General features: G+C 43.4%; 1 protein-coding gene across 1 annotated transcript in view; it reads left to right on the forward strand.

Annotated features, from left to right (window-relative positions):
* STAT1 (signal transducer and activator of transcription 1) overlaps positions 1 to 12,444 on the forward strand; it is a 40,158-nt gene extending 27,714 nt beyond the window's left edge. Inside the window, exons 19-25 of the mRNA XM_043910543.1 lie at positions 229 to 278; positions 980 to 1,074; positions 2,459 to 2,604; positions 4,095 to 4,280; positions 6,308 to 6,383; positions 7,231 to 7,330; positions 11,378 to 12,444. Of these exons, the coding sequence (XP_043766478.1) occupies positions 229 to 278; positions 980 to 1,074; positions 2,459 to 2,604; positions 4,095 to 4,280; positions 6,308 to 6,383; positions 7,231 to 7,330; positions 11,378 to 11,392 (668 nt within the window). The 3' untranslated portion in view covers positions 11,393 to 12,444. The remainder of the gene's footprint in view (positions 1 to 228; positions 279 to 979; positions 1,075 to 2,458; positions 2,605 to 4,094; positions 4,281 to 6,307; positions 6,384 to 7,230; positions 7,331 to 11,377) is intronic.
* The last annotated feature ends 972 nt before the right edge of the window (positions 12,445 to 13,416 follow it).

Raw genomic sequence — 13,416 nt, forward strand, 5'->3', positions numbered from 1 at the left:
GAAGGCGGGGGAGGAGTGGCAAGTGACGTTGCACAAGGAGGGACCCCCCTCAGCTTCTCCAGAAGGCACAGGGAGCTAGTGTTAGTGGTCTGAGACCACTGACTGTGTACATACACGCTTCCTTGGTTGAGTGTTGGCTCTTTAAGAGCAAATGCAAGAGTCATCAGCCCAGCCAAAGCTTCAGAATTGATTCCCAGTTCCTGAAAAACCTTGTTTTTATTTTTTTAGGCCCCAACGCCGGCCCCGATGGTCTGATTCCATGGACAAGATTCTGTAAGGTGGGTGCTGTCTCGGATTTACACTCTGAGTGCCTTCTGCTCTCTGTAGGGTTCTTGGATTTCTCAACACGGTGCTGGCTGCTCCATGCTTGCTTTGGCAGGTTCCTCTAGCCCACAGAACCCCGAGGACATGTTGTTTACTTTCCTTCAGCCCAAAGGTTAGGCTCCAAGTGTGAGTCTGACAGGAAGCACCTGTCTGTGTGATAACATTCTCTCACATCCGAAATGAGTCCTCTGTTTGCTCACACTGGGCCCTGGCTCGGCAGCACTTTAGCCCCGTCCATGAGTGACGTGCTCTGTGCTGGCGTGGACAGCCTGTGGGCTGGATGACCGTCCCCTAGCCTACTCAAGCAGGGGCCCAGTTCAGGGGGGTAATCAGACCCCGCTAGGCTCACCAGACAGTACTGACAAGGTCGAGCTCCTGGAGTTCAGCGCTGGGAAGGCACTGTGATCACCCAGAGGGTCATGCCCTGGCTGGGTCACTCGTGTTTGGAGAGGGAAGCAGAGTCTGGCTCAGGAAATGGAGAGCTGGGTGTCTGAAAGCCGATAAGAAGGGGAGGGACAGCTCTGTAGGAGACAGACAACGCTCCCTTTGGCAGCTGGGCAATCTTTGCAAGCTAAAACCCGAGGGTAGGAGGAGACAGGAGAAGTCAGAGTTTGGGATTTCTTGGTTTCTAATGTGTGCATCTATTTACTTACAGGAAAATATAAATGATAAAAATTTTCCTTTCTGGCTTTGGATCGAAAGCATCCTTGAACTCATTAAAAAACACCTGCTTGCTCTCTGGAATGATGGGTAAGGGCCACAGATAGATGTAGTTTTGAAGCATATGTTGAGCACAGACTCTGTTACTGCAAGGCTGAGATAGTCCTGACCAAGACAGACTTTATTATTTGGCGAGGCTTGTGAGCATCCCACTGAAACAGATGCTTACGGGCTGTCCCTTCAGGGATTCATGATAGTGGGCCCTCATAAGATTAAACTTATACTTCCATAATAAATGTATATGCATTTTTAAATTAATTTTTTATTGAAAGATAATTGCCTTACAGAATTCTGTTTTCTGTCAAACCTCAACATGAATCAGCCATGGGTACACACATATCCCCATTTTCAAAGCTGAATTTAAAAATCCTGAATGCCATGCATGCATTCATTCTAAAAAAATTTCTTGAGCATCTTCTTTATTGCCTCCCGGTAAGGAAGAAAAAGCTGTTGTTAACACAGTAAGTTCAAAGTGTTAGTCACTCAGTTGTGTCCGACTCTTTACAACCCCATAGACTGTAGCCCACCAGACTCTTCTGTCCATGGTATTTCCCAGGCAAGAACAGTTGGAGTGGGTTGTTTCCCTTCTCCAGGGGGTCTTTTTGGCCCAGGGATCGAACCTGGGTCTTCTCCATTGCAGGCAATTCTTTACCAACTGAGCCACCAGGGAAGCCCAACTCAGTAAATTGTTTCTAATTTTTTCTCAGGGTCAGTTGAGATTTCAGCAAAGGCTTTAACTTGGTCAGAAGTTAAGAATATGAAAATGGATTGTCTGAGCCTTCCTCTTCACTGTAAAAGATGCATAAATTCAGACATTTTCAATCACCAAGTGAAAATGAAAGGCTCATTAATTCAGAAAGTATTTGTTGATCATCTGTTGGCACCAGGTTATTGAGCTTTTGGGGGAGTTAAGCGTATATATGCGGAGAAGACAATGGCAACCCACTCCAGTACTCTTGCCTGGAAAATCCCATGGACGGAGGAGCCTGGTAGGCTGCAGTCCATGGGGTTGCTAGGAGTCGAACACGACTGAGCGACTTCACTTTCACTTTTCACTTTCATGCATTGGAGAAGGAAATGGCACCCCACTCCAGTATTCTTGCCTGGAGAATCCCAGGGGGATTCTCTTCCCCCCAGGGAAGGGGGAGCCTGGTGGGCTGCCGTTTATGGGGTTGTACAGAGTTGGACACGACTGAAGCGACTTAGCAGCAGCAGCACAAGCATATATACATATGACTGAAATGATTCCTGAAGTGTCAATGAAATATATTTTAAAGCATCTAAAATAGTCTATACATTTTTATCCTGTGTTCTTGTGTCATGTTGTAGTCATCTTGGTTGGTAAATGAGCAGGAAAATTATAGAGTCATGACCAAACCTCAGAGTGCCTCCGTTGATCCCTTTCCGCATCCAGGTGTATCGTGGGCTTTATTAGCAAGGAGCGAGAGCGGGCCCTGCTGAAGGACCAACAGCCCGGAACATTCCTGCTGCGCTTCAGCGAGAGCTGCCGGGAAGGGGCGATCACGTTCACGTGGGTGGAGCGGTCCCAGAATGGAGGCGGTAAGCCAGGGTTCCTGCATACATTATTCAACCCACAGGTGCAAGCCCTTCCTCTTCACTGCAGATCAGTTTGTACAAATAATGAGCTTGTGACATAAAATTGCAGCTCCTGTACCCCACCCCAGTTGAGCTTCCCCAATAGGATTTATTGCATACCCAAGAGTTTGTGGGACTGTTTGCCTGGAACCTGTTGTATATGTAATGGTTGTTTAAAAGACAAGGTCACATTCTTTCCTCTGGTTCAGGTTTGATACCTGTAGGTGAAGAATGTGAGTCACTATGACTGGCAGCTAGCTGTTGGGAGGAAACCCATCGTGTGCAGGCATAAGCTTCCAGATCCACTGAGGGGAATCACATGTGGATGTGCTAGGATGAGGGCTGGTTGTTTGAGGGGGGTCCCAGGACTGGTTCTCCACCCTGCCTTCAGACAGAGCAGGTGCACGTTTATCTGGGCTGTATCTTGGGTTTCTGTCTGATGCAGTACATCCATGGCAAAACAGTTTCGAAAACCTAAGTATACAAAACAGGTTTCTGGGGAATAAGAAACACTTTTCAGTGGAGATGAAAAAAGGTTAAAGACAAACTGGTGACTTTTCACTGTTACTTTTAGTTTGCTCTGTTTGAAGGATTGGAGGGAAAAGTGATCTATTCCAGTGACTTCTGCTTTCAATTAGAAGATGCGATAAGATGGGATGCTTTTCTACTTCTATTTATTTTTCCTTCTGGTGAAAAACAGGAGAGCTGGGATTAGAGCCCAGGGAGGGAGGACAGTAGGTGGCAGAGCCTGCCTTTTCTGCTTCTCGCCTGGTTGTTCTTTCTGGAACTTGCAGAGAGATGGAGCTAGCAAAGCAGGCAAAGATGTACGCCACTGACAACTGGGAAGTCTTAGCGGGGCAGCACCAGCTTTGGTCTGAAGTTCAGGAGCAGAGTCCCTAGAGCACCTGACCTCTGGACTGTGAGCCCCAAAGTGAGATCCTGAATCAGTTAGGACGCAGGAGTTCAGTGAAGTCTGGAACTAAGACCAGGAGCAAATTAAAGTTTGGGTGATTTTGCATTCAGAATTACAGAAAAAGATAGCAAATAGGGTCCATTTTTGGTTTGTTTAAAAAGTTTTCCTTGTATTATCATCATTTATTTTCATTTTTCAATATGAAAAGAAGTGAAGTTTTCTGTTAATCTATGGCTTGAACCAAGAAGACTCAAGTGGTAATTAATTATTTTATAGGTGTCTAATAAAATTTTTTTGACAAAACTAAGTAAATAATGACCAATGCCATGTTATTGAGAGTGATGGTGGCCTTTGTTTTTCCTGTCTTAATGAAAGGATAATAATTTATTTAGAAATGAATCAGTTACCTGTGATGAAACTCCTAGATTATGTTTAGTTCTTACCAGGTTCTGTTAAATCCATAAACTCTGCAGCGTTTTGTTTCTTTCCTCTGTTGTTCTGAGCTAGTCCATGGGGCTCACTTTGCTTTTCTTCCTTTTAGAACCTTACTTCCATGCGGTTGAACCCTACACAAAGAAAGAACTTTCCGCTGTTACTTTCCCTGACATTATTCGCAATTATAAAGTCATGGCCGCTGAAAATATTCCAGAGAATCCCCTGAAGTTTCTGTATCCAAATATTGACAAGGACCATGCCTTTGGAAAATACTACTCCAGGCCAAAGGAAGGTGAGTGGGGAGCGTGCACAGGAGGTGCCTGCTGAGTCACAGCTCGGCCTAGTTGTTGCCGTGGTTGTATTCTCCCTTCATCTTGTCCAGAGGTTTGCAGACAGGCTTTCATCCCACTCCTCCACACAGCCCTTACCTTCTTTTAAGTACAGGGTACTGGCATAAACTCTACTCAGCCCATCCCTTCCTTTTGCACTGGTAAAAGCAGGCCTTCAAAACATAGTACAGTTGACACATAATGCATTGTTTGGCCTGACACAGAGAGTTAGAAAGGAACAAATGATTTTTGATTTCAGGGGTGTTGGAAAAGCCCACTTCTGGTCTTCTGTGTTTGTTACATTTTTTACTTTTTCTGAGTGGAAGGGATAAAAGGACCTTTGATGTTCACCTGACTTATGTCAGCCCACGCCTGAAATTGAGGAAGCGGAGGCCTGGGTGAACAGAAGTGGTCCCTGCATGGTGACCCAGTAAGTTACGAGGCCTCCTGCTCACTGAGAGCAGGTCTGGGCTTAGCACACAGGTCTTCCACTGCTCAGTCTTCCTCAACCGTATTTGAGAAAGTGGAAGTTAGACTCACCTGCTTTAGAATATGCCAACAGAGTTAATGGTTTTTCAGGATCTTATCTCAGTATTAACACAGTTACTTGGGGAGAAGATGCCCCCAGCTCACCTTGACTGATGTGTCTGTGACACCAGCCAGGCCAGGACGGTAAACCAGATACAACTTCTGTAGGACTTCAGGCCTTGGAAAGAAAAGCCTCTCCCATCTGGTCTATGTTCAGCACAGAACGTACCTCCCCTTTTCTTCTCGTTGTTTCTGCATCCACACCACAATTTCAGGTGACCCAGGCAGGGAATCTAACCTGACTGCCAAGGAAAACAATCCAGTCTTGATCAAAGAAAAAGTTGATTGTTCTTTTTTTTTTTTAATTTATTTTTGGCTGTGCTGGGTCTTTGCTGCTGCTCAGGCTTTTCTCCACTTGCAGTGCTTGGTCTTCTCATTGTGGTGGCTTCTTGTTTTGCATAGCATGGGCTCTAGGGGGCATGGGCTCAGTAGCTGCGGCTCCCCGGCTCTAGAGCACAGGCTTAGTAGTTGTGGCGCATGGGCTTAGTTGCTCCTCACCATGTGGGATCCTCCCAATTCAGGGATCTTTACCACTGAGCCAGCAGGGACGTCCTAGCTGATTGTTCTTTTTTTTTTTTTTTCCAAATGGACTACATTTTATTTATTTATTTTTTTATTTTTTATTTTTTTTTGGTATTCTTTTTTTTTTTTTTTTTAATTTTTTTATTAGTTGGAGGCTAATTACTTCACAACATTTCAGTGGGTTTTGTCATACATTGATATGAATCAGCCATAGATTTACACTTATTCCCCATCCCGATCCCCCCTCCCATCTCCCTCTCCACCCAATTCCTCTGGGTATTCCCAGTGCACCAGGCCGGAGCAGTTGTCTCATGCATCCCACCTGGGCTGGTGATCTGTTTCACCATAGATAGTATACATGCTGTTCTTTTGAAACATCCCACCCTCACCTTCTCCCACAGAGTTCAAAAGTCTGTTCTGTATTTCTGTGTCTCTTTTTCTGTTTTGCATATAGGGTTATCGTTACCATCTTTCTAAATTCCATATATATGTGTTAGTATGCTGTAATGTTCTTTATCTTTCTGGCTTACTTCACTCTGTATAAGGGGCTCCAGTTTCATCCATCTCATTAGAACTGGTTCAAATGAATTCTTTTTGACGGCTGAGTAAAATTCCATGGTGTATATGTACCACAGCTTCCTTATCCATTCATCTGCTGATGGGCATCTAGGTTGCTTCCATGTCCTGGCTATTATAAACAGTGCTGCGATGAACATTGGGGTGCACGTGTCTCTTTCAGATCTGGTTTCCTCAGTGTGTATGCCCAGAAGTGGGATTGCTGGGTCATATGGCAGTTCTATTTCCAGTTTTTTAAGGAATAGCTGATTGTTCTTGTGTGATATCTACTAACAGAAAGTCTCCACGATGTGTTTGCTTCTAGCCCCAGAGCCTATGGAACTTGATGGCCCTAAAGGAACCGGATACATCAAGACTGAATTGATTTCTGTGTCTGAAGTGTAAGTGAACACAGAAGAGTGACATGTTTAAAATCCTCAAACAAGCCCCCTGTCCTGGCTGGGGCCTGTTGAAGATGCTTATTCTTTGCTTTTCCATTGTAATTGCTGCTGTCATCATCACAGTTGGACTTGTTGGAGAGATCCTACTTAGAGATACTTGTGTCACTCCCTGTCAGTGATTCACTGCCTTTATTAAAAAAAAAAAAACCCAAAACAAGGTTGTATTTAAGGTATATAAGTTCTCCCCAAACTGATATTTTGAAAGAGTGTAAATAAAATGAACAAAAATTGATGAGAGTGGGAAAGCAGTTCTTTTTAATGTAGAAAAGGCCAAAGTAATGATTGAGATACCTTTTTTTTTTGTCCGCTTGCTTTTATTTTGTTGTTTCATTTTGTAAAAGGTAGAAAAAAATTTGGAAAAGTCATTGTCAGTTATTTGGCCTGCAGCACTGTCTTGGGGTGAATGGATGTAGCCTTCATGTAAAAACCCTCTGGAGCAGCTTTATCTGCATACAAACCTCAAGGTAGGGATGAGGGACTCCCCAGACATTTCCTCTGGCGCTTCTTGGGCCAGGGTAGGCGACACGCTGCACATGCTTGCACCCAGGTTTACCCAAGCAGAAGCGGTGCAGGACCCAGACTGGCTATTTCTCGCTCACATATCCAGAGTCCAACGTGCTTCATGAGGGGCCGGGCTGGGGACATGAACCTCTTGAGATCCTTGCTTTTTCAAATGTATCTTACAAGTGCACACATTTGTCTTGAAATAAGATGAAATGGCCAAGTTGGTGGCATGCTTTCACAATTCAGATGTCAACATTTCCTGTTTTTTTCTCCCCCATTTTAGTCACCCTTCTCGACTTCAGACCACAGACAACCTTCTTCCCATGTCTCCTGAGGAGTTCGACGAGGTGTCTCGGATGGTGGGGTCTGTAGAATTTGACATGGTGAGTACCACCACGCAGGGGTGCTCTCAGTGTTGGCTCTCCGAGGCCAGGAAGGCTCCTGGCCAACCCTGGGCATGTCTGTGAGCTCTCGGAAGGGGCCCAGAAGCATGTTTGCTAGATAAGCTATGACAAGTTGGAGCCTGCTGTGTTTAAACAAGCAACATTGTCACCAAGATCTTTATTTCTGGTATTCTGCACCTTCCCCAAAATAATATTTCAAACATTTAAAAATTCGCCCTCTACCTTTCAAAATTATCCATGTAGAAATCTCATATATGAAGGAACTAAGATTTTTCTGATAAGAAAATGTTTTCCTTTGGCCTGTTGTTTCAGCCCTGTGTCCCAGTGAAGAGGTGTTATTTTTAGGAAGGGAGGAGACTAACGCTTGGTAGTTGCAATCTTTATAGAGACTTGGTGAGCCACAATGAAACACTTTCACCTGCTTTATGTTTGAGAGCTAACTTGTGCCGCTCACACCTGGAACTGTGAAGGGCTTGCCAAGAGTAAAAAGTTCAAGGAATGAAATACAGTCCTGAATGCTGTAAATGAAATACAGTCCTGAGTGTCAGTATAAGGATAGGAACCAGGCTGTCCACCAAAGGAGTGATTCTTTCTTTGGGAGAATGTTTTTGAGAGTGTCAGAGAGCATTGTCTGCCTGAAATCTTTCCTCTTAAAAGTCTTATTTTTTTATTGGCTGGATGTTTCCTGATGCTGTTTAATTTTAAGCTCTTTTCCACATGAAGCTATTCCAGTTCATTTTTTAAATTTTTCTTATTTTTTTTGTAAATCTCTCTTGAGTCACCCCCAGTCTGAATTTATCGATGTTTGCCCAGGCCAGGGCTGGAGGGGTTGGGAAGTGGTGAGGGGAGGGTAGTCCTGGCACAGACTGCATTAAGTGGGGGAGGGAGCAGATGCCAGTTAAGAGGGCGCCATCTTCCGACATTCAGGGTCACACATCCTTCAGTTCAGGGAATGCATTTGTGTGTCATCAGTAGTGTCTGTTTAGACTCAAGTTTCTGGCATGTAACCTTATCTTTTTCCCTCACCTGCAGAAGTACACGCTAAAATCTTTAGAGACTCTGCTTTCTTACACCCTTCTGATTGTTGAGGCTGAAAAAAAATTACTTGGAAAAATGCTTAGGTAGTGTAATAGCAAAATAGTTCTATTGGCAAGTGAAAAATGAAACTTTTACATGTATAAGGTTGCATTCTCTGTTGGAATGTAGTTCCCCACTCTGCTCTGAAGTGCTCTGTGAGCCCAGCACAAAGCTGGAATAACTGTAAAGCCCTGTTCAGAAATTGTAAGGCCAATGGACAGAACCTAACAACCGTCTTGTTTGTTTGTTGTTCCCGAGCAGGTTGCATCATCATGGTCATCATGACTATTAATAGCTGACACTTGCTAAGCTCTTACTGTGTACCGGGCATGCCACTGGTAGTGACTTAGTCCTCACACTGATCTTCTGAGTTAGATATTATTATTTTTCCCATTTTACAAATGTAGGCAAAAAATCTCTCCAAAACTAACAAATTTGCCTAAGATCAGGTAGTCAGTAAATGAGGGAATGAATATTTGAATCCCCCTGGGGTGCCTAAGGACTTCATGTTCTTGTCTACTCTCCTGAGACCCCCCTCACCTAGAAAGCTCATCTCTGATTCATTTAAAACCTGTATCCCAGGGAAGCTGTTTGCACTTGACACTGAGTGTGTGTTATTCTGGTTTATTAAGATGAAGGCAGCGTAACCTTTGGGGGAAAGGCTTGTGTTTGTTATTTGGAAATCAGAGCTCCACCTCTGTGACACCAGTATCCCCTGTGACCTTGAGAAAATAAGATGGATTAGTCCCCTCCATCTGTGCATACAGCATGACTGCTTTCTCCGTGCTTCTCTGTGCCCTGGGAATAATAACAGTGGGAGCTATTTACTCTAAATAAATACTAGGAAATGGTTTTGTGGCTCTGGATCCCCTCTCCCCCTGCCCAGGAGCCATCCATTCTATTCCAGGTGATTTTATTCATTTGTAGAATAAAATCTATTTTTGCACATACGCACACATACAAATCTCCGGATTAAACCCATGGAAGATTTAAGAGCTAAAACAGGCTCTAATATGGGCACAGCACTGGTGAGACAAAATAAAAGTTGGATTCTGTCTCCGAATTGGCTGAACTCCACCTTGTCTGTCCCAAATTGTCCTCCACCTTGGCCTGATTTCCTTCTAGCGTCCAGTCTTGGAGTTAGGGCGTATGCTCTGAAATAGACCTTTCATGGAGCTGGCTGGTGTTCGGGTGTGTCTGGGGGTTGTCGCACCAGAGCAGCAGGCACTGGAGCCGACGCCTGGTGCCGCTCCGGAGCTGGAGGACTGCAGCCTCCTGAGACAGAGCAACAGTGTTCTCTGTAGCCTGACTGCAGTATTTGTTTAGTCTGGCTTTCCTGTACAGTAAACTTTTTCCTCCAGGACTACGTGAGAACCAGGCTTCTCTCCTGGAGGCCTTTGGGCAATGCTGATATTAGTAGGAACATTTATTAATTGTCTGCTATTTTCCATGGACCATACTAAGCATTCTTCTGGGCTTCCCTGGTGGCTCATGGTGAAGAATCCACGTGCAATGCAACAGATCCTGGTTTGATACCCGGGTTGGGAAGATCCCCCGGAGAAGGGATAGGCTACGCATTCCAGTATTCTTGGGCTTCACTGGTGGCTCAGCTGGTAAAGAATCCGCCTACAAAGCGGGAGACCTGGGTTCGATCCCTAGGTTGGGAAGATCCCCTGGAGGAAGACATGCAACCCACTCCAGTATTTTTGCCTGGAGAACCCTCATGGACAGAAGAACCTGGTGGGCTACAGCTCATGGGATTACAAAGAGTCAGACATGACTAAGCGACTAAGCACACAGCACATACTAAGTATTCTACATATGCTGTATAATTTAACCCTTTCAACAATAAGTCTGTTAGGGACTGTTTGTCTTTTTCGAATAGATGAGGACCTTGGGATTTAGAGGTTAAGGAACATGGCTTGGTCACACAGCTAGTAAGACACAGTAACAGGATTTGAATCCATGCTCATTTGCTTTCTGTCTCTCTAAAGACCACCATCTTTACATATTTTTACTCTCAGCCAGACTGAAACATAGGGGCAAAACCTTCACTGTGCTTTTCAATCCAAAATATTTTCCTAGGAACCCACTATATACCACCCACTATTGAGTACTTGGCATTAAAAAAAAAAAAAAAGACTCAGTTTTCAAGAGGCATGTAGTCTAGAGCTCTGTTGCTGTTGGTGTTTGGGGGTGAGTGATTCCTGGGGTGGGGCTGTCCTGTGCATTGCAGAATGGATGGCAGCATCCGTGGCCTCTCCTCACGAGATGCCAGTAGGCCACACCCCACACCCAGCCAGGACGATCCAGAATGTCTCCAGGTGTGGCCGGAGGACAGAGTCACCCCTTGCTGAGAGCACCTGGAGGAAGGGGAGGGCCCAGCATAGACGTGAGGAGGGATGTTTGTTTCAGGCTGTGTCCTGTGGATGAGCAGTTCTGGGTCTACGAACACCCTATTGGAGGCAGCTGGGCCAGAGGCACGGCTGGAGGAGGAGTTCCTAAGCCTTCTGCTTGTCTAGCCAGTACCTGAAACTCCTTCATCTGTTATTCCTACTGAGTGGCCTTTAAGAAAAATTCGTCCTTTTCCCCAGGTCCGTCTCTCCCTCTGGCGTGCAGCTCAGCACTGCCTCACCCTTGTTTTGCATGAGCAGATTTGCCACGTTTTTCAGTCCCCAGACTTGCCCAACAGCAGAAAGCTTTATGCAGCCTGGATGAATTGACAGAATTAAGCCGGCAGGCTGCAGAGTAATAATCCATCAGCTTAGGTGATATAAAAGGTCTCGATTAGGCCAGGAAAACGGATAGCACATGTTGCAGGCTCTCTAATCCCATGGTGGTTTTTTGCTGGGGGATGTATTTCTACTGTAGGACACACAAGAATGTTAGCTATGAGTCTGCGTTTTATAGGAGCAGTGTAGTAATGTCACTACATTTTCTCTCTTACAGATGAATGCAGTCTAGAGCATGAATTTTTCTCATCTTCTCTGGAGACGTTTTTCCTTCCCACCTGTGATTCCCTTCTGCTACTGTGTTCCTTCACATCCTGTGTTTCTAGGGAAACTAAAGAAAGGCCAACAAATTTGCTGCAACCTGTTGATAGCAAGTGGATTTTCCCCTAATCAGAAACATCTTTTACTCTGAAGGGCTTCATGCATCTTATTGAAGGTAAAATTGAAAGGTCTTCTCCACACAGAGGGTTTTACAGATGAAAAACATCCTCGTACACCAAAATCATCAGGACTAGAATGAGAGTACTTTAGGAAAGGTGAGACATTTAGCAGCATGTAGCAGATGCTATGTATAGTCAGGGCCTGATTGTTACAGGTGGTTGGGTAGATCATATGGTTATTCTTATTTGTTCTCTTTACTTTAAATATAGCCTGAAGTTTGCCAGTGGCTTGCCTGTGAAATAGTGCAAAGCTGCCCTGTATCTGGGCAGAAGATAAAAGTTATTTGTGTTATTATATTTTGCACACTGGCCATTGAAAACTAGAGAGATTCTCTCTCTTGGGAGAATTAGCTTTTGTTTGTTATGGCTTTATGATGCTGGCTAATATCAATACAAGGAAGTAAACTTTCCAAATTCATGAGTAGTATCTTCCGTTTCAGCTTTAATACCAAAGTTGAATATATTCTGCCTTCATCATGAAATTGAAGTTAGTAAATGAAACTGTCTGTACAGTTCTATCAAGGGAACCAAACTATTAACAACTCTCTTAAAGCAAATCCTATTATTGTTTCAAAAAGTTGAAATTAATTGTAGATGTGAACAAACTCAGAAGTTTAATGCATGTTTCTTAAGTGGGTTCACTTGTCTTTATTGTTATTAGCTGGTAGTTAGCCAAAATTTTCAAATCGAGAAGAAGTAATAGTAACTGACAAATCATTAAGTGGAGATTATGAGAATCCAATAATTTGAAAACTCATCCTGTGTAACTGCATTGAGAATTGCGTATTTTTCACTGGCAAATGTGTTTCTCTCACAAATACATTACAAAACCATTACAAATGGTTCCACTCGTTCTCTCGTGCTTTTTCTAGACCTGTTTTGGACCGGATGATGTCTTGTGAAGTGCTGTGTTACTCACCTTGCCCCTTCCCTAGCACTGACGCACACAGAAGTGGTTTAGGGAGTGGGTTTGATAGAGATCTTCTAGATAATTTTCACAAACAGCTGTCTGCAGCTGAACCATATTTCTCTGCTGTCGTCACCACAGTCATATTTTTATGTAAATACTGTATTTTTCTGGTGGGGATAAAGTTTTCTTGAGGTCTATTTTAAAGTATGTGTGTTACATTAAATATTAATATGTCCTTGGTATTAAACACAAATTAAAACCTCCTCAGTTTTTACATAAGATGATTGACATGAACCTGATTGAGTTTCAGTTGACTTTTTAAATTAAAATGATAAAGGAACAAAGAAGACAGCAGTTTAAAAAGGTGTTTCTAATTCCTGATATTTAGCTATTTGGTATATTTTTGCCCTCTAAAAATGCTTTGGCATAGTTTCATTTTCCTGCACATCCAGAGATTTTGTTTACTTTTTTAAAGTATTAAAGTTATAAAGTTAGTCTGTTATAAATAATATTTGGTATAAAGATTTTAAACGTTCCTGGCATTGTGTGTAGGTTTGATGTTTTTCTCATCTTATGTTTAAACATAAAAATGTCATTCCTTATTTTTAAATAAGAGCAATATCATTTTCATAAGTGTTGCCCTCTCTTACCCTGATTAAGGTAGGTCAGTGGAGGAGATGAGAGAAGAAACCTTACTGAGAGAAGTCATGAGTACCATAAAGAACAAACAAATGGAAACCCTCTGGTCTTGGTGACCACCACAGCTGCCTCCAAGTGCAGAAATAATTTTGTATTTATTTTAAAGTGAATTTCAGTACTGCTATAATGTAAGTTTTTAATTTTAAAATACATGTAAAATGTGACTATTGTCTCCATAGCAGCATCTAAAATCTACACCTCCTTGAT

This window comes from Cervus elaphus, chromosome 8, assembly GCF_910594005.1.
Source record: "Cervus elaphus chromosome 8, mCerEla1.1, whole genome shotgun sequence".
NCBI classification, from domain to species: domain Eukaryota; kingdom Metazoa; phylum Chordata; class Mammalia; order Artiodactyla; family Cervidae; genus Cervus; species Cervus elaphus.